This window comes from Lepidochelys olivacea (genome assembly GCF_965140295.1).
Source record: "Lepidochelys olivacea isolate rLepOli2 genome assembly, chromosome: 6".
NCBI lineage: Eukaryota > Metazoa > Chordata > Testudines > Cheloniidae > Lepidochelys > Lepidochelys olivacea.
Window position 1 is genome coordinate 19,621,992 of NC_140416.1, and position 23,501 is coordinate 19,645,492.

The 23,501-nt window shown below is 42.2% G+C and overlaps 1 protein-coding gene across 9 annotated transcripts in view; it reads left to right on the forward strand.

Moving 5' to 3' along the window:
* TSPAN4 (tetraspanin 4) overlaps nt 1-23,501 on the forward strand; it is a 658,755-nt gene that overhangs the window by 621,464 nt on the left and 13,790 nt on the right. For all 9 annotated transcript variants that reach the window (XR_014712218.1, XM_084632554.1, XM_084632553.1 and 6 more), the window contains one exon: nt 16,075-16,176. Coding sequence is in view for 8 of the 9 variants with exons in the window: in XM_084632554.1 (XP_084488680.1) it covers nt 16,075-16,176 (102 nt within the window). In the remaining variant the exon portion in view is untranslated. The remainder of the gene's footprint in view (nt 1-16,074; nt 16,177-23,501) is intronic.

The window sequence follows — 23,501 nt, forward strand, 5'->3', positions numbered from 1 at the left end:
TGCCCTCCAAACATCTTGGTCCCAGCCAGAAGCCCCCTCCTGCACCCCAAATCCTTCATCCCCAGAGTCTGCAGCCCCAGCCAGAGCCCTCACAGCCCCCGCACCTCAACCCCCTGCCCTAGGCTTGGAGTCTCCTCGTGCATCCTGACCCCCTCATTTCTGACTCCACCCAGAACCCCCAACCCAGAGCCTATACCCCTTCCCACACCCTAACCCTTTGTTTCAGCCCCCTCCCATACTCCAAACCCCTTAGGTCCACCCCCTCTCGCATACCAACCCACTGCCTCAGCCCAGAGCCCCCTCCCACACCCTGAACTCCACATTTCTGGCCCCACCCCAGAGCCCACACCCCCAGCCGGAATCCTCACCCCCTCCTGCACCCCAACTCCCTGAGTCAGCCTGGTGAAAATGAGTGAGTGAGGGTGGGAAGAGCGAGCAACAGAATGGGGGGGGGTGGAGTGATTGGGGCAGGGCCTCGGAGGAGGGGCGGGGCAAGGGTGTTTGGTTTTATGTGAGTAGAAAGTTGGCAACCCTAGGTAAGGGGGAGCACTCAACCCTCAAAAGTTTGGGGACTGCTGTGGTAGCTTGCCGTGGTGACTCTTAAGAAATGGAACTAGTAGACTTCATTCCCCCCTCAGAAACACTTTCTCAATACGCGAAAGTGACCTTTCTAGCCCTGTACAGTCCCTCAAAATTAGGTCTGTTTCAAGACACGTATCCTCCAAGGCTAGACGCGCTCCCTCCTGTCAGAAGACGTTCTTAGGGCTGAATTAAAATAAATTAAAAAGTGGGCATGGGGGGGTGCGGGGGCTAGCTTAGGCGACTGCTAAATAGGGTATGGAATCTTCCATTGTAAGCGTGTATTCACTAGAGTATTGTTTTACTAATCGCTTGAGGTGTTTAGCACATTTGTATTGTCTAGTCTGGACACTCCCCCAAACGATTGTGCCAAGCTAACATTACTTTAGTTTGATACCTGGGGTAAATCACGTCTCCTCAGACTAACCTTTACAAACATGGCAGGTAACTGGCAGTGAGTTAACTCAAAGTAAAATCTCTGGGGTAGGCATACCCTTTGAGGACACTGATTCAAATGCAGCCAGGGTTCAGAACTGATTGAAAGTGACTGCCAGCTGAAGGTGGCGTGGTGGCCTCTCCAATTTGGTTTGCCAGTCTTGGTCCATTTCAGAGTGATCAGGTGTTCAAATTCTATTTGACGCACCCTTGTTGAGTCTCCATAAAGAGGCCATTAACTAAACTGGGTCACGAAGAACTTTCCCATTCATTCCTAGCTGTGGCCCCTCCAGGTCAGGGTGACCACGATATAAATAAGTGGGTATTGCTGCTGGCGGGAGCTGTTTTTCTTTTGGCCAGGCAGAGCCTTTCAGACTCTGGAGCTGTCAAGCTGGTGCCCTTTATAAACATAAAAACTCAATAAAAGAAAAAAAAGTTTTAAATTGCAAAGTACAGCGTCATTTTTAAATCAATATATTCCTTCTTCCTGTGTAACAAAGTGGTTTGTTGATGGATGAGATTTATGACACCAGATTGTATCTTTGCCTCCCTTCTCTTTGGATGAGATCCAGAAACTCCATGAAATCTTTACACATTATGAAAGTGAGCTCCAACTTGTCTCTCTGCTGGAGCCCCTGAGAAGAGAGAGCTGAACACCCTCCATGGCAAATGCTGACTTTGATATCTAAACACATGGGCTGCACATTTCCGTTGACACTCTGATGCTATTACAAACGGACCTGGCACTACCATGTGTAATTCTAAAAGCAGCATCTGCCATTGTCAGGAGGCACTGCTACTGTCTTTTGCTGTCCTCCTTGATGTTGTCTGGGATAGGAGCCAAACCTCGATCCAACTCACAGTTGTGTATGGCAGCCATAAAATGCACATGCCACATTCTGGATTACAGATTTTCCAGCAGAATCAGCTTGATATTTGGCTTTTTCCTCAAGCTTTTCAAAGTTTCTTTCTTTTTCTAAGTTTACTGCTGCTTAGTATGGTTTCTGTTGTTTGCACAGCAAATGCTGCTCTAGTGATAGGGAAATACAGCCTACATCATTTTGCTCTGCTGCAGACTCTTAACATGTACTGTCCACATGGGGAAATTGCCACCTGTCCCAGTTTATTATCCATGAGCTACTGAGAAATGACTCCCTTCTCTTCTCCAGTCACCACCTAGCATCTTCACCAGGACAATCTCCAGGTGGAAAATGCAACCTTCCAGTGGAAAAAAAAAACAATTAAACAATGGAGGTGGTGGAACGTTTGTTCCAGATACCATTCATCATTTTATATATTCTTGTCATGTCCCCTATTATTCATCTGCTTGCTAAGGTCAACAATCCCAATCTTTTTTCATACGAATTTTTCTAGGCCCTTGATTATTCCACTGCTCTCCTCTGAACTCTCTCAAGCTCTGCTATATCCTTTTTGAAATCCAGTGAGCAGTACTATACATAGTATTCCAGATGAGGCAACACCATTGATTTATATAGAGGTATTATAATATTTTTGGTATTATTTGCCATCCCATTACTTATGCATCCTAACGTCATTAGTTTTGACCACAGCTGAACACTGAACAAAGTTCTTCATTGAGCTGCCTACAAAAGATGCCTACATCCCCTTCTGGAGTTGACATAGTTTATTTAGAATCCTGTAAGATGTGGGAGCAGTTTCTTTTTCCTTTCTATGTGCATTACTTTGCATTTAACAGCATTAATTGGTCATCATGTTTCCCATTCACTTAATTTGGTTATGTCCCTCTGAAGTGCCTCGCCGTCTTTTCTGGATTTGACTAACCTAAAAAACCCCCACACTTAATCATTTGGAAATTTTACTACTTTATTGTTCATCCCCCCCACACACTTTCCAGATCATTAATGATTATATTAAACATCACTGGATCAAATAGAGAACCTGGAGGCAGTCCGCCATTAACTTTTTGTCATGATGAAAATCAATCATTGATTCCTACTCTCTGTTTCCTGCCTCTTAGTCTGTTTTTGATCCATGACAATACTTTGCCTCTCAACCCAGGCTAGTTAGCATCTGTAGTAGCTTCTCCTGAGGGGCATTGTCAAAACAAAGAATTCTGAGAGAGTAGTCAGATACTATTTTCCTTTGCAGAAACTGTGCTGGTTAGACTCTATTGTATCATGATCTTCCAGGTGTTTTATTATTCTATATATTCTATATTCTATTCTATTTTAATTACCATTTCAACCTATTTGTCTTGTAAAGCTTGCTGGTTTTTAACTCTCCAGATCACCTCTGAAGTCTTTTTATTTAAATACAGATACAATGTTTACTACCCTCCAAACCTCTGGTATAACAGCTGTTTTTAATGAGAGAGTGTATATTTTTGCTAGCAGCTCAGCCACTTAATATGTGAGGCCCTTCAGAGCTCATGATGTGTACCATTGGGGCCTAGTGACTTACTGGTTTTTTAAATTACCAATTTGTTCCAGCACTCTTTCTTCTGATACTTCAGTCTCTGATTGCACATTAATTACCCCAGACCTGATATGAACCAGTAATCTCCCTTCAAGATTCAATTCCTGGTTCTTCCACAGACTTCCTGTGAGGAAAGTCATTTAATCTCTCTGTTCCTCAGTTCCCCATCTGTGAAGTACTCGCCTATTGCGATTGAGCTTTTCAGGACAGGGACTGTCCTATTCTGTTTGTATAGCACCTAGCAACATGGGGGCCTGATCTCGGTTGGGGCCTTTAGACATTACCATAAAACAATATTGCCATAAGAGGGGCGAGGGGAAAAGTCAGCTCTTGCCAGCAGATGTCCTTCTAAATATAGGGGTAAACTGCAGTATCTCAGATATTACTGTAGTAAGTAGTGGGCAAATTACCTTTTAATGGTACTTATAGGTTGGGATCATGCACACAGGACAATACCACGTTTATATTGTGCCTTTTGTGCCATGCAAGTGATTTACAATATACATCATTCTTTACCACTAAGGCAATGCTGAGAACCAAGCAGGACAGATACTTACTCAGTAGAGCTGAAGTGTGACTGTCTGGAGTGATTTCAGGGAGAGATTTCCACCTTTGAAGTTCCTAGCATAGAAAAGCTCTGTACCCAGAAGCCTTACACTGGTAAAAGCCATTTTCACCTGCATCAGAAAAAAAACTAATGAGAAGATAATTGAACTGAAAAGAATCAAGTAGCTGCAGTGCCTTTTATATTAAAAAGGCTGACCTGAAATCGAAAGGCATGGTTGTCAGCCTGGCTGTTGCTGGGCCAGTATTTTTGTACTCCAAAATAATTGCTGGTTCTGTCATTGTCACTTGGACAGAAGCACCTTCCTGTGCTTACATAGCAGGTACCTAGATCCCTACCTGACAAACAGTTGAGGACACAGAAAAGGAAGCCAGTTTTTGAAAATCCATTACCCCAAAAGGTACAAACTGATACTAGTAAATACATTGGTTAATCCCAATAATGGCTTTAATGGCCTTTTAAAGGATTGCATGGTCCATACGCTCAGGACTTGTCTATATGGCAAGTTACTGCACAGCAAGCCATGGTGTGAATTTACTTACAGTGCACCAGCCTGCTAACAGTACCATCCCATGTGGACACTGCTACCGAGCAGTGAAAGTCCCAGAGTTCAGCTGGATGTTCTAACTGGCTTCACACAGTAACTTGCTATGTAGACAAGGTGTTAGATGCAGCCAACCTCTGAAAGTGGTGAGACAAGCAGGTCTGCAGGAGTCTGTCATCCTACGGCTACAGAAAGAAGATTGAGATATATCCCCCACTGCACACTTCTGTCTCTTTCACAAAATGATACCACAGAAGGAGCAGTCTGAAGCGCTTTTGTGCTGTCAAAACAACAGCTTATACCAACTATGTGCTTCAGGATTCACAGTTGTGCAATACACATTAGGATTCAGTTTGCAGTGGAAATGGGTCTGGATATGCCAGGCAATGCATTAGACTCTGAAAAAGCCTCAGAATTGATTACAATAAGACGTTGGAACAAGAGAATCCCAAAAAGGACGTCAGTTCCATCATTGTGCCTTAAATCAAACTGGATTCTATCTGCCATCAGCAGTAACCAAGAACAGGCTGGGATTGAAACGGCATCATCACGGATTCTGAGTCCTTTCAAAAGGAATTGCATATTGGAGCTGGTGAAAGCGTGACAAGTTAACTGGATATATGTACATTAGACTGCTGGATATAAGGGATAATGAGGCTAGGTGATGTAAGGACAAACTCAAATGGTTATAGCAAACTATGCCTATTTTGCTCAAGTTGACATCCTGAAAGTCCAAGAGATAAGAAGCATTTTAATTGCTGTAGATACATATTTAAATTAAAATTGATCTTAAGTCTCCTACTGGTGGTAACTGGTGAAAAGAATCACATTTTTGTGACAAAGAGTACAGGACAATATTAGACAGTATCTTCATAGATTTTAAGGCCAAAGATGATCATTGTGATCATCTAGTTTGATCTTCTGCATAGAAGGCCATAGGATTTCACCCATTAATTCATGCATCAAGCCTAATTCCTTGTGGTTGACCACAGCATATTTTGCATCAAAATTAGTTCAGAAATGTAGGCGTCTGATTTTCAGTCTGTTTAGGGATGCAACCATGCATGTCCCTCATTTCTCTACAAAATTACTAGAGTTGTGCGTACCTATCAGGTAACTGTGTGCAACTGCCTAATTTAAATGAATTTTCAAACACAGTTAACTGATTTTGTGTAATTGTGTATGTATATGTGTTCTTAAATTGGTCCTAGATCGCTCTTAAAAAATCTTATTTATATATTTGTGGTAAACATTCAAAAATCTTCCATGAACAGTTATCCTTGGCTCACAGCTTACACATTACAAACAACTCCACAGTTGCAGAGACTAGGAGAAAGGGATGGGGGAAAAGAGACAGGGAAATAAAATCAATTACACATGCAAGAGGCCAAAGCAGCAAATTAATTACAATTATATCAAGTCAAATATTTCTCCCGCATTCATTATCATGTTGATTAGGGGGAAAAAAAATCGAATCTGCATGCTGGGTGAATTCTACACTTGTAAATATTTAAGGTGTATGAATTGATTGGAAAACTATGTATGGCCAGCTCCTCAGCTGATGTAAATTAGTATAGCCCTGCAGATGTAGCTCATACTGTTCATTATTTGAACAAAGGGCTTCCTATGTAAAATATAAGGAACTCCTTGTGATTATTAAATCAGGTGGGGAAAACAGTACTTGACAATTGTCAGTGCTGTATTGGGAGACTGCAGCCTAGGGCCCAGTCAGTGTGGGAAAATCATGGGATTCCACCCCAAGAGAGAGGTGATGGCTCAAGGCCTGAGGCGGTTGTGCTCAAAGAGACCAGGATGGGATCAGAGGTGCATTCATCTAGTGACTGACAGTGTACTGTCTTTCAGGCACGATGGAAAACCAATTTAACAAACCATTTGCAGTCATTAAATATCACATGGGATTGTCTTCAAAGATAAATGAGTTACCTCAGTGTCCTGGCTAATCTCCAGTGGGATTAATTACATTCTTACCTATATTCACTCTCCAGTCTCTGGGGGAAATAGTCTTTTCTTCTTCCTATCCAAAACTGAGGTGCAGTTACAAAAAAAAAAATCACAGCTTATGCCAACAAACTATTTCCCATCTGTATAGTTCACAGTAGTGGGAACAATGAAAAGGAGAAGAGCTATAATAGAGGGGTAAAAGGGAGGGGCAGAGGCTGGGTGGGGAAAGATATCTAGGCAAACAACTTTGTTATCCTGGAGGTGAAAAATGAAGGGATATTCAGGAAATTTATTTTCTTAGGCTTTAAAAATTATAGGACCAGGTTCCTAGCTAGTACAAATCTGATTTCAGTGGAGCTCCTTGAATTTATATCAATTAAGGATCTGCCTGATAATATCTGTGAAAGCTCAAAGATGCTTCCACTCACATTGTTTATGCAATTGTAAACCCTTTCCCCTTGAGAGCAACATCTCAAGCATTGTGGAAATTCCAAGCTCCACCACCAGTTACTATGTGTTATTCCTGATGTAACTGCATTTCAAAGGCAGGTGAAGAGTTTATAAATTGGTTTGGAAGACACATTGGGATCCTTGTGGACGAAAGAAGGAACAAAAATGAAAGTCATTGCTGTTAAATGCCCCCGTCCCCCTTTGTTTTACTGAAGGAGGCCAGTACAGCTCTTCACTGCACCTGATAGAAAACAGATATGCTCTTGCAGGGAGTGATGCAATTTTCAGTAGTTGAAAATGAATTAACTAAGTGAAGATTGTTTAGATGTTTCCTATTATTGCAGTAAAACACGGCACTATAATGTGCTGTTGATTACACTGATTTGAAACAAGATACTGCAAGAATAACTTCTGTTCTCCTTATCTCACAACACAAGAATGAGTGGACAGTCAGTGAAACTGAAAGGTTCCAAATTCAAAATTGATAAAAAGGAAATACTTTTCCCACATAGTACATAATTAGACAGTGGAACCCATTGCCACAGGATGTCACTGAGCACAAGAATATAATATTATAGTCACACAATATTAATGAGGGATTGAATGTTTTAATGAATACTAGTATCCAGTGTTGTTATAATTAATGCAAAAATAAAAGGGGGTGGGGTGGGGATGGAAGAATATAGAATTTTGCCTTAAACTCTGAAACAATCTTTATTGGGGTGAAATTTTTATGGGGTGGGCAAAATGCCTTCTGCAAGGTTTCTTGCACCTTCCTCTGAAACATCTGGTGGTCCATTAGGACCAAGGTTCTGATCTAGTCTGGCAGTTCCCATGCTTGCTGCCTAGGGTAAAAGAAGGCTAAAGCAGAACTATCTGGAGTGCCAGCTTTACTCTGTAGGGAGAGGTCCAGAAATAAAACCCCGTCTCATATGCATGAGATACTCTGGGGCACAGTTGACCAAGTAAAGACTGTATGTAGACTAGAGTGTGGCATCTCAGACTGCACTTGTCAGTGTGAACAGGATAAAACACAGTGACATTTCCAGCACAAATAGGGCAGGTATATGAGGTAGATTGACCTCTCTGGCATATAGGCGGATGACAGATGAGAGAATGCATGTAATCACCGGACCGCATATGAAGAACAAGATGACAAATGCTGTAACCTCTGATTCATAGCGGGAGGATGCAATAGATGAGTTTTGAGACCATGGCCCATGTATCTCAGGTGGATGAACAGTTGGTTTGTCAGTGTTTAGAGCGTGTATTGGGGTAATGGTATCAAATGGCCCATATTGCATATGAATTTGCTGATATCATGTGTGTGCCCAGGAAAATTATGTAAAATACAGTTTATCAAAACCGTGTTAATGAAGGGAAAAGTTATTAGAGCTCTGTTGCCCAAGTCTAAATAATTTCTAATATAAATATGTATAAACACTTAAAAAAAAAAAAAAAGTAGCACTCTTGGATGAAGTCTGCCTGTAGTATTTGTGACAATGGTTATAAGGTATCTCTAAAATATTGAGTTTAGTCTATACAACTCCCAGAACAGCTTAAAAATTCTAGCCACAACACACAAAGCTCTCCAACCAAAATATATCAATCCTAGTTTGCTTGTAATAAATTGAATCAAAATAGTCACTTGTGAAAACATGTTTGTCAAAAACTCCTTTTGGCAGGTTTATGGTATCTTCTCTGCAACACTCCTCTGTGGCAGGGAAGAATGATTATCCCCATTTTACAGATAGCGAATGGAGGTACAGAGAAATAGTGACTTTCCAAGAACAGACAGGAAGTCTATAGCATAGCTGAGAAATTGTGGCTCAATAGATCCAAGTTAAACTAGCATCTCAACCACCAGGCCATTCTTTTCCCTGCAAGTTTTCCCAGGATCGTCTGTTCTCGCTTCCTCCTTTGCCCTGCAATTCATAAAGCAATGCCAAGGTGTCATAATAAATCTTCCTTGGTGTCTAAGGACTGTTGGGGGCTAATAGCATATGGGTGAACCTGTTAGAATTTAGGGAAGCATTAAGAAATCTGGCGGTGCACGTTTTTCCAGCCAACACGATTCTAAACATGAAGGTACGACCAGCTGGGAAGTGTTATGGAATGAGCTAAAGTAAAGCAATTCACACAGTGAATACTCCAAAACAAAACAAAAAATTCTACTCAATATTAGAGATATCTCAAATTTGGACAGAAACAACCACTCCCCCCCGAATCCTACAAACCATAGCATGGAAATGCAGTGTTAAACCAATGCTAGTAACAGGAGGTATATACCAAGTAAGCAATGGCTAGTGGTCCATAGCATGTTCTCTCATTCCCCACATAGGATCAAATAGCTCCTAAGAGCCTGATCCAATTAAATTAATGCAAAGCCTCCCGCTGACCTCACTGGGCTTTTTATCAGGCCCTACATGATTTTCATTCTTTTGGCAGATGGGGTAACGAGGGTTTCAATAGCCAGCATGCGGTGCAGTCCCCAACGCAAAATAAGCCCCTCAGATTTTCATCCTTACAGCCAACCCAGGTGCTGAGTTAAGTCCTGCCCAATTTAAGGGGAGACTTACCTATCAGTACAATCAATCGCATCTCTCCCTAGCAGGCAAAAGAGCTCTCATGAATGACCTTATAGCTTAGGGACTTTCTGTTTACATTCAGTGTCTGTCTCCGTGCTAGCTGTAAAGAATGATTATCAAGGCATGAAATTAAAAGTTTCATCCAGTGGGAAACAATTGGATATATTGTCATTTCCTTACAGCTTCTCCTCCTTTGGTGGGGAGGGAAGATGGCAGGGAAGCAATCACCAGAAAGGTCAGGAACATTTACTTACCAATATTGAAATCCTGCTTAGCAGCTTTGTCCCGTTTTATAATTGCTGTTTGGAATCACAGTAATTTGTGGGGCTTGGTGCAATATTTTGTTCACGACGCTGTAAGGAGCAGTGAGGCTTGAAATTAAAATTCTCTATTCAGCTGCAGGTTAGAAACCTGGGGAATGCTGACGACAAGTTCCTTGGGGACTCTCTCTAAAAGCTTTTCCAGGGACTTTAGCACTGACTCACGTAACAACAAGCAAAACAACATGGTGAGGTAGGAACACCACATGCGGCCCCTAGTGGCCCTGCTCACACATGAAGTGGCAATAGATACCCTCCTCCCCTCCCAGAGAGGCAGGGACAGCAGTATACGGGGTGACAGGAGGCAGCCTCCCCTCCAAGAGTAGCAGCAGAGGTCCTTCTCTCTTTGAGTATTAAAGACTGCTCCCTCTCAGAGAGCCACCTGCTACTTACCCCAGCACTGGAGTATAGCAACTTGGGTTGGAGGACAGGTAGGCAGGCTGGGTCCTCTGAGTCCTCTGTGAGCATGGTATTGACGTAGTCTCCCAGAGCAATGCGTCTTGGAGTGAACACCCCATGGAAATGCATGGGGCAGTTCACCAAGCCATCATACAGCTCAACATATGGGATGACAGAATGAGGTACGAGGGCCTGATGCAGTCATACCCCACATACATAACCAATGCCAGAATTGTGACTGCAAAGCACTAAGGCCCAGATTTAAGGCTCCTAAATCACTTAGGCATCTCAGTGCTGAGAAGAGCAGTGCTTAAATATCTTTAATCTGGGTCTAAGGGCCTAATCTAAACCCCACTGAACTTCAGTGGGGTTTGAATCAGACTTTAAGGCTCTTTAGTGCCATTATAACTACATTTTATCAACTCCCGACTACTGTAAAAACTGGGACTAGCTGATTGCTCTGCAAACAGATGCAGCATATTGGTTCACCCTCTTTAGTCCTTGGAGAGCTACCGGTACCTTGTGTTATCTCATCTGGAGCAAGAAGTGGAGGTGCAAGGCTCTTCCATGGGGCATTCCCAGTCTCACACCTCAAATCACAGCAGGAAGTGCACACACTCCAGGTCTTCCTGGGGGAAACGTCAAATTGATTTCAGTGGGACAGGATCTGACCTTAGAGAAGGTCCTAATATGTTGTTCTAGCAAGTGGTTCTCTAACACAGTTTTAAAATAGATTTACCTGGTCCATACCAAACAGGCAAGCCATGTTTAACCCATGTTAGCAGAAACTGCACTGAAATCTGGTATTATGGATGGACATGGATATGGATAAGATTCCCCTGGGTATGGAGCCAAAGCAGTTATTGTAATTCACACTCTGACTTGCCATCTGTGGGAAACTGTTGTCTCCTATTCTTTGCCTGATGAATCCCAAAGAGAGGGAGTTTGTTTCTGTTCTAGTTCCAGGGTAATGGTAGAGTCACCCATCTTGGCCATTTCAGGTAAGGAAACCTCTGGTATTCCACACTGCTAAAAACAGGTGTCTTATTTAAAATCTCTCAACAATATTTTATTATGCTTCCTTGCATCTAGTCATTAAATGGAGTCATGCATTATGAAAGACATGACTCACCTGAAGATGAACACAGCAGATTCATGGTGCAGAGTATTTGGTTTGTGTTAGGCATCTATCCCGGTTGTTAAAAACCCAGTAAGCTGGTAGCACAGAGACAAACAAGTACAGCTGGCAGACTAGGTGGGAACATTTTCAGCAGGGTTGGATGATCTCTCTGCTATTTGTTTTTTGGTAAATTCATTCCTGAACAGCCCAAACAAAAGGCATAACGAGGAATGTGCGAGAAGTTCAGGGTTGTTTTGAGTACACTGTGAATTTTTTATTTAAGTAAGATAGATTAGATATCAAGGACATTTTAAACAGTTTCTGGTGTTCTAAAAATATTTTGATGAAGGAAACAAACTTGGTATTAGCACAAAATGAGTGCCTTCTGGGGAACATCTACTGCTTACACTTTCAGAGCGGAATTGTGATTTAGTTACACAAAGCCCTTTGTCAAAGTCAATGAGAATCACATGACTAGAACCTCAAGCAGACCTTAAACATTTAGGGGGACTTCAAACCCCAAAAGGTAGGTAATTCACAGAAAAGGATACAGTGCTCAAGCAAGGTAGCATGTGGCCACAGGATTATTCATAGCACGGTTAGCAGTATTACCTTTGTTAAAAGGAACAGCTATCCAACAGATGCTCTGAGGTCAGCAGCTCCTTCTGCCCCAAGATTATGGCAATACAATCCATTAATTAATGCAAGATGTTATTTATTAACAATGGGCCAGACTTGGCTTGAATCAGGGCAGCCATGCGTGGCACATAGCCCTTGTTCCCCTACATGGCTTCTGCACATCTCTGCTGCAGGCACAAGGGCTATGTGCCTAGTAGCCTCTCTCCTGACATAGGGGTGGGCCACAATTTACATTCTGTTCTACAAATGTGTTTCTAGTCTAAAAAATAACTCCACAGCCTTCTTCCTGCTTTGTCTCCATATCAATTTTGCCTGGCCTCTGAGAGTCAAGTGGGTCCCTTACCTCATGCATCACCACTACCAAGAGATTCTGCAGGTCAAAACTATGCCCTCCAGGAGCAAAGATTAGGCTGTCCCAGGCACTACTCTGGTGGGGGAAGTCCCTGTGGCTAGCAGTGCATCCACTGGCTTCAGGAAATTGCATCATGGAGGTACATCATTGATATGTTCTGAGATGGGAGGGTACAGGACAGTTGTGTATCAGTGTATGGCCAACTGGCCAGAGCCACTATAAATGAACCCTATTACATATTAAGCTGTGGGTTACTAACACTTACTATTAGTTGCACCAACCTAATCACCTGTGCATACAGAAGAAGAGAATGCTGATGTAGGTGTATTCAGCTAACAGCATTTGACTTACCACTTACCTAGAGTTGTCACCAATCTACAGAACTGTAAGACAGTATCTCTGGTATTTTTTTGGGCAGTGACAAGCAAAAGGAGAGAGACACACATAGACATGAGACTACACAAAGTGCTTACTTCTCCAATGAAAAGCAAACCGGCACTCTCCCCTTAATCCAACAGATAGTGTAAATAATCAATAGCACACAATAGGGGTAAATTGGTTGACTGGGGCTAATTTTTGGTGCAGTGCACAGGGATTTAGCCACACAATGCCCATTAACCTTAGTGGGCAATGTGCTGTTAAATCCACCTCTGAAGGCAGCCCTGTGATGTCAGGCAGATTCATACAGCTCTTTTTTTCTCCCATCCAGGGAAAAGTGGTAATCTCTCAGAGATGTCTGTTCTTTTTTGCCACTACAAGTTGCACATTAGTGAATCCGTTACATGTAAAATGTTGAGCAGGAATGCATGGTTAAGCAATCTATTATGATAAAATGAGAGCATGTTAAAGCACACCTGGACTAACAAAATATTGCTTCTGATCTTTCAGGCACTTTATAAATGCTGACTGGGTTATTAAAAATTATTGATCTGAAACAGAGCATGAAGATTACATTAACTAGGGTGGTGTCTGAGTCCTGGTAAAACAGATTATCATGCTGTGCTGCTGTGTCAAATGGTTTGCGAAAGCAGAATTGATTGAAGAAAAGGAATCTTGGCATTTTGTATCTTTCTAACAGCACATCATTTGCCTTTCAGGCAAACACCTTGCTCTCTCATTTGACCTGGGCACCCTTGTTCCAGATTAGGGGAGATTTGAACTTTAGGATGGTATATTGGTCTCTTAATTTCAAAGATTAATTTTTAGAGCCTGAGAAAATCAATTTCCTGAATATCCCTTCATTTTTCACCTCCAGGACAACAAAGTTGTTTGCCTAGATATCTTTCCCCACCCAGCCTGTGCCCCTCCCTTTTACCTCTCTATTATAGCTCTTCTCCTTTTCATTGTTCCTACTACTGTGAACTATACAGATGGAAAGTAGTATGTCAACAAGTCATTCACCCCATCATCCCTGAAAGATTTAAAAATGTTATTAAAGCTAATGTTTAAAATCAAATTTACACAAGTTAAGAAGGAAGGTACTGTACATCTGGGGTCAGGCTTGAGTTATGAGAGGTCACAAGGATCAGTTATAAGGTTCACAAGATATATACATAGCACATAACCAGCACAGACCCAGATTGGGGTGCGGGAGTTTTTAAAGCATCAGTGAATAAGTGATCTCGGGTACGCCACCCATAGGACGTATTTAGTCTAAGTCAGTGTTGTTGTAGCAAATAGGTACGTGGGTGGGGTGGGTCCCTTGGTTCGTCAGGGGAGGAAGTGGGTTATTTCCCTGACCAGCGGTCTTGTTTACTTGTCCTAGTACTGACAGTGTCCCGTGATGTGCTCTGTGTAGATGTCTCTGGACCACTTGATGGTGTCAGACACCATGATCTGTCTCATGAGCCAGGCGTACTAAATAAAGCACCTATCCAACTGATCAGCCACATGTTTCCATTCTATCTGGTGGCTTCTCCTCCACATAACAGTGGTTCTAGATAAATTTAGAGGGAGGGAGGGAGGGAGGGTAGGCAGAGAACATGAAACCCAAGTTTAATCTAATTCTGAAAAGAGGGGTGAAGATCCCCTGCTCCTGCAGATGTTCTGTAATTTACCAAAAGAATCCCAAATGTACTGATAGTTCTCACCTTCAGAACTCTCCTGTAACTAGGGTGCCAGGTATATGATCCTGACTAAAATCACAAGCTGCTTACATGCTAAATATAGTGGAGTGCATGGAAGTCACAGCTGAGGAAAGTGTTAACACGGCAATTACAGGGTTGGTAATCAAATACGACTCTCTCCTACACAGCATCACAGTGGCCTTTTATCATTGGCTCTCATTAATATAGTGCCTCTTGTGCAGCTAAGTTTGTTTTCAGAGAATCAGAGGAGTAAGAGAGGGAAGAGAGATCCAAGTGTAGCCTCTGTGCACAGTGGAGATTTCCTGATGGAGGATGTCCTAGACTTTTGAGGCCCAATTCCACACTGCCTTGCACGTTATGCAGTCGTTTTACTGTTGCTTTATACAGATGTCAATGCTACCAAATTAAAATTCTCCCCTCACGCCTCTGGGAACATTTTAGACCCACTTTGCCCAGGTGCAAGTGATCACCCAACTTGCAAGGTAGTGGAGAATCAGGCCCTCAGTGTGTGCTGGAGCTAGAAACCCCTTGCAGCTTATGGTAACTAAGAACTAGCTTCACTCAGTTCAATCCCCCTCAACTGGAAGAACGACGGCGGCCAGAGGGGGAACCTCTAAAGGTCATGGACTGTATTTCCTTTGTCCTGTATTGACTATGACACTGTACATTAGGTGGCATTGTGCAAATGCAGAGTGTTTGATTTTTGCATTTGTGTTCTTGTTGAGAGTCTCAGCAAGGAGGTTTGAGAGTGACTAACTAGCGGCTCTGACCGGCTGTTCCCCCTTCTCAGGTAGGATTAAAGCAGACTGGTGGGGCAGAGTATAACTGTGCACTCATCGTGCTATACCTATCCTAAACAGGCTACTTCAGCTGGAAGGACCATTAATCAGAACTTTTCACTTGTACTAACTCAATATGAATGCATCTATTCAAGAGCACCTCTGCTAGGCAAACTGTATCTCAGTTCCCTGAGTGTTCATAATCTTTCTACATTACAGAGCTGTTCCCTGCTCCTCACCACGATCCTGATCCCTTTCTGTCAGTCCCACAGCTGCTATAAAGAAAAAGCTGAAGCATGGGAATATGATACAGGTGCTTGTGCTGACACCATAGGGAAGACACGAGAGAGGCTCAGGAATATTTTTTCTATAGAGAACAAATAGCCAGCTAGAGAGAGAAATGTGAGTTAGAGAGTGGATGTGATCACTTCTAGGCCTCCTCTGAAGAGTATTGTAACTAGAACTAGTCCAGACCCGCTTACCTTAGGGGTAGCTGAGAGGGAAGGAAGATGGACCCCGTGGTGGAAGGGTCTGTGACAGAAGAAAGGATAGACCATCAAACTGACTGCCCTGTTAGGTATCCACTTAACAATTGTTTTAGAGAGAGCAGGAACGAGTTCTCTATGCCACTCAGACACTGAGTAGCATTAGATGATTAATTCCCAGTGTGATGCTTCCCCACCCACTTTCTATATCACTGTCACCCTGGCTTCCCAAGGGAGCTCATCTGAGAGGTGGCATACTGAACATTTTAATTTTCAGTGCACTTATATGCAGTGTTATTTGTTCTGTTTTCAGATTGATAAGTATGCTCAGCAGGATCTGAAAAAAGGTCTTCATTTGTATGGGACAGATGGAAATATTGGCCTAACTAATGCATGGAGCATCATTCAAACAGATGTAAGTCTAATGGTTTTTTGTTTTGTTTTTCCTCTTAATTTATTTCTGGTCTCTTCAGAGGTCTCTTCTGGGATTACACATTAATGTGCTACCAACAACACCATGTCTCTCTTTATTTCTTGTCTGACCCTCCCCCCAAGCTAGAATTTTCCACACCTACAGACAGACCCACCCACCTGGTCACAATACCCAGTGGAACCCCTCACCCCCACAGTGCTAGTTTCTGTGCAGACTCCATTATGCCTTGTTTTGTGTGTGGCCTCTTAATGAACTCTTACAATTATCTTACATGAACAGCACGTTTGCATCAGTTCCCTTGAGGTTTGAACATAACAAGGTTTAACCCAACGTATAATAGTACAGAGGAGCGGCACATGAAAGGTAATTCGCTTCTGCTTCTCCAAGATGAACTATGAAGGCTTTGCAGTCATTTTCCAGAGGGTGGGACCACCTCTTTATTCTTAACTCCATTTCCCCTTTAGCAGCAACACCCTGGCCATTACTTCATCGTGGAAGGGCCCTGAGGCCATTTTTTCCAAAGTCACTTACGCCACAACTGGATTGTTGTGCAAAAAAGGTCGATCAGTAGATGAGCACAGCCATTGTGCTGCCCTGCTTTTCTTCCCCCACACTCTCATGTAGCTCTCCCCCAAATTGCCCTCCAGAGAAGCTGGCCAGGATATAGGTGTGAGTAGTCTCCCCTCCCCCATGTGGCTGCTGTACCTCATTACAGCACTCTATGAGTGGCCAAAGGGGGGCACCAACTCCAAGGCTATCCCTCACGATTATATAAGCTATCCAAACTGACAGATGGGCCATCACATTTTTTCCCCTTTTTGCTATGCAACCAGACTATCCTGTGATAAATCATCCTCTTCACCCTTGACATCCCTTGGTGGAATCTGGGTTAAAATCTTGAATTATGCTTTTTGTTTTGGTCCCAGTCTAGACTCTCAGATGTTTCACCCTATACAACACAAGTCATAACATATGGTACACTGTTTAGGAAGGACCTAGGCCTAGAACAGTTAAGGATCATTGGCAGGACCCAGAACTGGGATACCAGAGGATGCTACAGGTTAGAGTTAAAGTGTGTTGTCAATGTTGCATTGGGACCAAGTTCTAGACACCAGAGGATGATACAAATTAGGATCAAGGTGCATTGACAGAGCATCTCAGGAGTGGGATAGCCGTGAGTGCTATGGATGGGCCTTGGCTGAACTGTGTGTGAAAAAGGGTAGAACAACTCCAGCAAACATTCTCTCAGTTAGCCAGCGTTTTATATCTCTGGCTTTCATGAGCATGAAAATTCTCATCCATATTCTGAGGAGGAAAGGTAGAAGAGATAAAATTCAAAGTTGAATATGTGCAATTTCTAAAAGTTTGCTACCTGCAGTCACAGTACCTAGATCATGAATATCTATATTACTAAATGTCATATACAATTTCAAGTTGGAATGTTGTGGAACTTTGAAGCCTCATCTTTTAAAAAAAATACAATAGAGCAGGTTTCAGTGCCGTAACCATTTCATTTGCTGTTCGTTTTTCCTGGTGGTAACAGCACATATGGAAAATAAATATCATTTCACTCTATTGCTGAGAATCAAATGTTTGGTTACAAACAGTTCACTGACTTGTGATTGGGGGGAAAAAACTACCAAGAAACAACAGATATGGGAAAAACAGAAATTGATTTTCTTGCCAGTGTGATTTTTCCCTGAATATGTCTTTAGTTTTCTCCTCCCTGATGCCAAGAACTGACTGTGGGAAGGTCATCCTGTTACAGCTACAAAGGTTTCAGTGCTACATGTCTGCTATCATTTCACTTTGAAACTCTATAATGACCAAATAAAGACTGGGTATTAAATGCTTATAAGGTAAATTGATCTTCAGTTGCCAGCAACATTCAGTGGGCAGACTAGACTGTATGAAATACAGGCGAACTTCAGAGTTATGAACACCAAAGTTGTGAACTGACCAGTCGACCACACACCTCATTTGGAACCGGCACTACAGAATCAGGCAGCAGGAGCGATTAAAAAAAGAAAGCAAGAAAGAAAAAAAGCAAATACAGTACAGCACTGTGTTAAACATAAACTAATAAAAAAATAAAAGGAAAAGCAGCATTTTTCTTCTGCCTAGTAAAGTTTCAAAGCTGTATTAAGTCAATGTTCAGTTGTAAACTTTTGCAAGGACCACCATAGTGTCTTGTTCAGAGTTATGAACAACCTCCGTTCCTGAGGGGTTGGTAACTCTGAGGTCCTACAGTATAAATTAAAGGTTTTAATATTTTTTATTTTGAGAGGTATTAGAATATTGACTCTGCTTAATTCATCTAAAATTAATGAGTAAAATGTATGGAAACCTTGCGGGGTGTTTCCCTGGCTAACAATAAACTTTTCTGGTAAAGGTTAAACTGGCTGCAGTGATGTTTCAGGAAGTGTTGGGTGTCAAGGCTAGGAGAATGAGTCCTGTTTCTTGGTGTTATGCAGGGCACCAAGCAGTCAAGATTTCTGGGTTGTTATGTGATCTTTGGGAGCCCATAATCTATGCCTCTACTTCCCCATCTAAACTAGGTGTTTTGAGGCTTAACACTATGTCCAGTTCTGGGGTTCACTTTTTAAAAGAATATGTTGACAAATTGGAGAGAGTTCAGAAAAGAGCTACAAGGATATTAGAAGCCTGGAAAACCTGTTTTACAGTGAGAGACTGAAGAGGCTCAATCGATTTAGCTTAACAAAGAAATGGTTAAGAAGTAACTTGTCTTTAAGAGTCTACATGGGGAGAAGGTTTCTGAAAGTAGAGGACTCTTAAATCTGCCAGACAAAGGTAAATACTGAGATGCAATGACTGGAAACTGTAGCTAGACAAATCAGACTAATAATAATTTTTAACGGTGAAGGTAATTAACAATGGGAACAACTTACCTAGGGAAATGGTTTATTCTCCATCACTTGAAATCTTTAAAACAAGACCGGATGTTTTTCTAAAAGGGCTGTTCTAGCTTAACTAGTAGGGATGGGCTTGATGCAGGAGTCACTGGGTGAAATTCTATGGCCTGTGTTATGTAGGAGGTCAGATGAGGTGATCATAATCGTTCCTTCTGACCTTAAGATCTACTAATGTTTGGAGAGTCTGGAGATCTTCACGTGAAAGGTTTATTAGTTATTATATTTAGGGAAAGAGCACACAAGATAATAGGAAAATTCAGACTTGCACAGCAAGACACAACAGTGTTAAATCTCTCACTTGCTAGCATGGTAATGGTGAGATTGTGTCTGTGCTCTAGTTTTTAAATGTGCACAAGTCTCAGTGCTGGGCAGTAGGGCGGACAATAAAGAGCTCTCCCAGAGCAGTTTTTAGCACTCTGTCTAATTGCTTCTCATGCTTATCCTTCACAAATACTTAGTAACAGGCTGTTGCAGTGATGCAGCAACAGCGAATCCCAGTATAGTTAATTATGTAAAGCACTTGGAAGATTAATAGCATTGTATACGTGCCAGTCTTTTGTTTGTTTGGTTTGTTTTTTTGTTCAAGAATAATTATTGCCTTACTTTCCTAATCAGTAGAGTGTAATCACCTATGGGGGAATTAGGAGTATATAGGGGACTATTGTATGAGAGATCCTGGCTCTGGCATTATGTTTGTATTCCTGTTCCTTAGTGGTTATTGACAGAAAAGCCAGCAGAGCTAATCACAGTGCCATATGGGAGACTGGTTCTCAGTATTCCTTTCTCTAGTGGACCCAGTAAAGATCAGTCATTGGTTGGGCAATGGGCCATGCACATACATAGATGGAGAACAGCATCCTCAGGAAAAAAAAACATATGAGCAATAGCAGGAGCCTTAATGGAGTTTATCTTCTATCCCTACTCTCTCCACCCCCACGGTCCCCATCTTTGTGAAAATACCATTCTAAGGCCTGGCCTACACTGGGGGTGGAGGGGGGAGAGAAGGAGGGGGAAGATAGATCTAAGTTACGCAACTTCAGCTACATGAATAACGTAGCTGAAGTCGACGTACTTAGATCGACTTACCATGGCGTCTTCACCGCGGTGAGTCGACTGCTGCCACTCGCCCGTGGACTCTGCCTGTGCCTCTTGCTGAGCTGGAGTACAGGAGTTGACAGGAGAGCGCTCGGGGGTCGATTTATCGCATCTAGATTAGACGCAATAAATTGATCCCTGCTGGATCGATTGCTGCCCGCCGATTTGACGGGTAGTGAAGACATACCCTTAGCTTGAATAGAAGGATGGCCTTCTGGTTAAGGCTCTGGACTGGGGACCCTAGCAATTGTGGCTCTGCTACAGTTCATTTCTCCCTCCCTTTGTCTATTTAGGGATGGGATGGTCTCTTAGCAGGAGTTTGTACAGCACCTAGCACAATGAGACCCCCCTAAACTCAGTTTAGGCCTCTATATTATACTGTATATCTCTCTACTCTCTCTCATACTTCACAGGAGGAAAAACAATTTAGCCAGAAACAGAATCACATCCAGCAGCTGGTGATCTGGAGTCCCTGACTGATCCCATATTGGAGAGGAATTTCATCAGGCAATGAAGATAGTATAGATGAAGTCACCCCTGAAGGGTGGTTATTGTTTCTCTTTCTCAAGTGTGAAAATCATTAGCACTCTTCACAAAAATAATTGAGTTCTTTCTTCAGTATAGGGAGGAAAAACTCTAGCAAATATGATGAAATTTCGAAGCCGGATAGACCGTGATACGATTTGTGTCATGGTCATTTTAAGTACTTAACCTGTAAAAAAGACACACTGTGCTGCAGGTGGGAAACCTAGGCAATCCCGATGGATATGTTAAATATGCACATAAATGGCCTGAGTTTAGATATTAACCAACACAGGATAGAGACCCCCCCCCCCAAATGTGGAATTATTTTTAACTTGAAAAAAAGAGCTAGCGCTAGTGAAGGTGATCTGAACCGCTTTGGAGCCTGCAGTATTTTGTTAATCCATCGGAAATGAGAAGCACTGGCAGCAGGAGTACAAATGGCCACCATAGGCTCTTTTCTCCACTGCCTTGCATCTTGTGTTAGTCTCTTAAACACATGAACAAGGGTGTACAATTACATCATATCAGAATAGTGGCATTTTATATCCTCTGTGAATGACCACACTGGGTGCCAAGCAATGGCCATTCCCCTCCCATCCTACCTCTAGGGTGAGATGTTAGGTCACTTACTCTGTTATTCAATCCTTGACTGGTCTGTTCGGATTGCCAATAAAGAGATCAGCTTTGACAATGCCTCTTGTGATGTAGAGACACATCCACTGGCAACAGGACAGAGAACATACACCTTGAATCTACCTGGATTGCAGTGAGGCATTTGATACAGTTCGACGTGGGAAATGATTAGTTAAATTGGAGCTGATGGGGATTAATATGAGAACTAAAAAGGTGAGTAAAGAACTGGTTAGAGAGGAAACTATAATGGGTCATACTGAAGGGTGAACTGTCAGGCTGGAGGAAGGTTACTAGTGGAGTTCCACAGGGATCAGTCTTGGGACCTATCTTATTTAAGATTTTTATTAATGACCTTGGCACAAAAAGTAAAATTTGTGGCTGGAACAAAGTTGGAGGTATTGCCAATATGGAGGAGGACTGGAATATCATACAAGAAGATCTGGACAATATCGAAAACCAGAGTAATAGAAATAGGATGAAATTTAACAGGGCAGAGTGCAAGGTCATACACTTAGGGACTAACAACATTTTTGCTATAAGCTGGGGACTTATCAGTTGGAAGTGACAGAGGAGGAGAAAGACCTAGGTGTATTGGTTGACCACAGGATGACTATGAACTGCCAATGTGATGTGGCTGTGAAAAAGGCTAATACACTTCTAGGATGCAAAGTATTACTGTAGAGACAGAAAAGTGTTAGTACCATTCTATAAGACACTCGTGAGACCTCACCTAAAATACTGTGTGCAGTTCTGGTGTCCCATGTTTAAGAAAGGTGAATTCAAGCTGAAACAGGTACAGAGAAGGGATCCTAGGATGATCTGAGGAATGGAAAAATGTGCCTTATGAGAGGAGACTCAAAAAGCTTGGCTTGTTTAGCCTAACCAAAAGAAGACTGAGGGGAGATAGGATTGCTCTCTATAAATACATCAGAGGGATGAATACCAGGGAAGGAGAGGAGTTAAGTTAAGCACCAATGTAGACATAAGAACAAATGGATATAAACTTACAATCAACGAAGTTAGGCTTGAAATTAGACAAAGGTTTCTAAGCATCAGAGGAGTGCAGCTCTGAAACAGCCTTCCTAGGGAAGCAGTGGGGGCAAAAAGGCTAATTGGCTTCAAGACTGAGCTTGATAAGTTTTGGGAGGGGATGGTATGATGAGACTGCCTGTGATGGTATATAGCTGATCTATGAGTGCTATTAGCAAATGTCTCCAATGGCCGGTGACGGGACACTAGATGGGGAGGGCTCTGCGTTACTAGAGAGACTTTTCTCAGGTGTCTGACTGGTGGGTCTTGCCCACGTGTTCAGGGTCTAACTGATCACCATATTTGGGGTCAAGAAGGAATTTTCCCTCGGGTCAGACTGGCAGAGATCCTGCAGGGTTTTTCATCTTTCTCTGCAGTACGGGTCACTTGTAGGTTTAAACTAGCATAAATGGTGGATTATCTGTAACTTGAAGTCTTTAAACCATGATTTGAGGACTGCAGTAACTCAGCCAGAGGTTATGGGTCTGTTACAGGAGTGGATGGGTGAGGTTCTGTGGCCTGCAAAGTGCAGAAGGACTTACATATTAGGACTTGGTGTACTACACAGATGTATATAGTTACTTGAATAAACATGACTTAAATCCCACTAATTTAGGACTCAAGTATGAGCTGAGGTCAGTGGAGTTACAGGTGCAAAACCATCAGGCAATGAGAATTGGGCATTAATTTTTAAAATATAGTTTTATACTCAACATCTTTGCAATCAAGATCTGAGCACTTTGTTTGACCACCTTGTAAGTAATTAGGTAAAGTATTTGAGAAATATGTGGAAAAAAGCAGGACGAACCAAATTCTGCTCAGTTTTACTTGTGTAAATCCAAAGTAATACCATTCATTTCAATTTACACCAGTGTAACTCAGACAGAATTTGACGCTATGTATTTTTTTCCCCTGAGCGATGTACATTTTCTGTATTTTCCTTCCCATTACTGACATGTAATGAAACTTTCTCTTCAGCCTCGGTTTATTCACTCTGAGTGATTGCTTCAGTGATGTCTCAAATTTGTGCTCATGATGTCATTTAGTGTCCTCAAACTACGATGTTACTGAATTGTTCCATAAGAGGGGGAG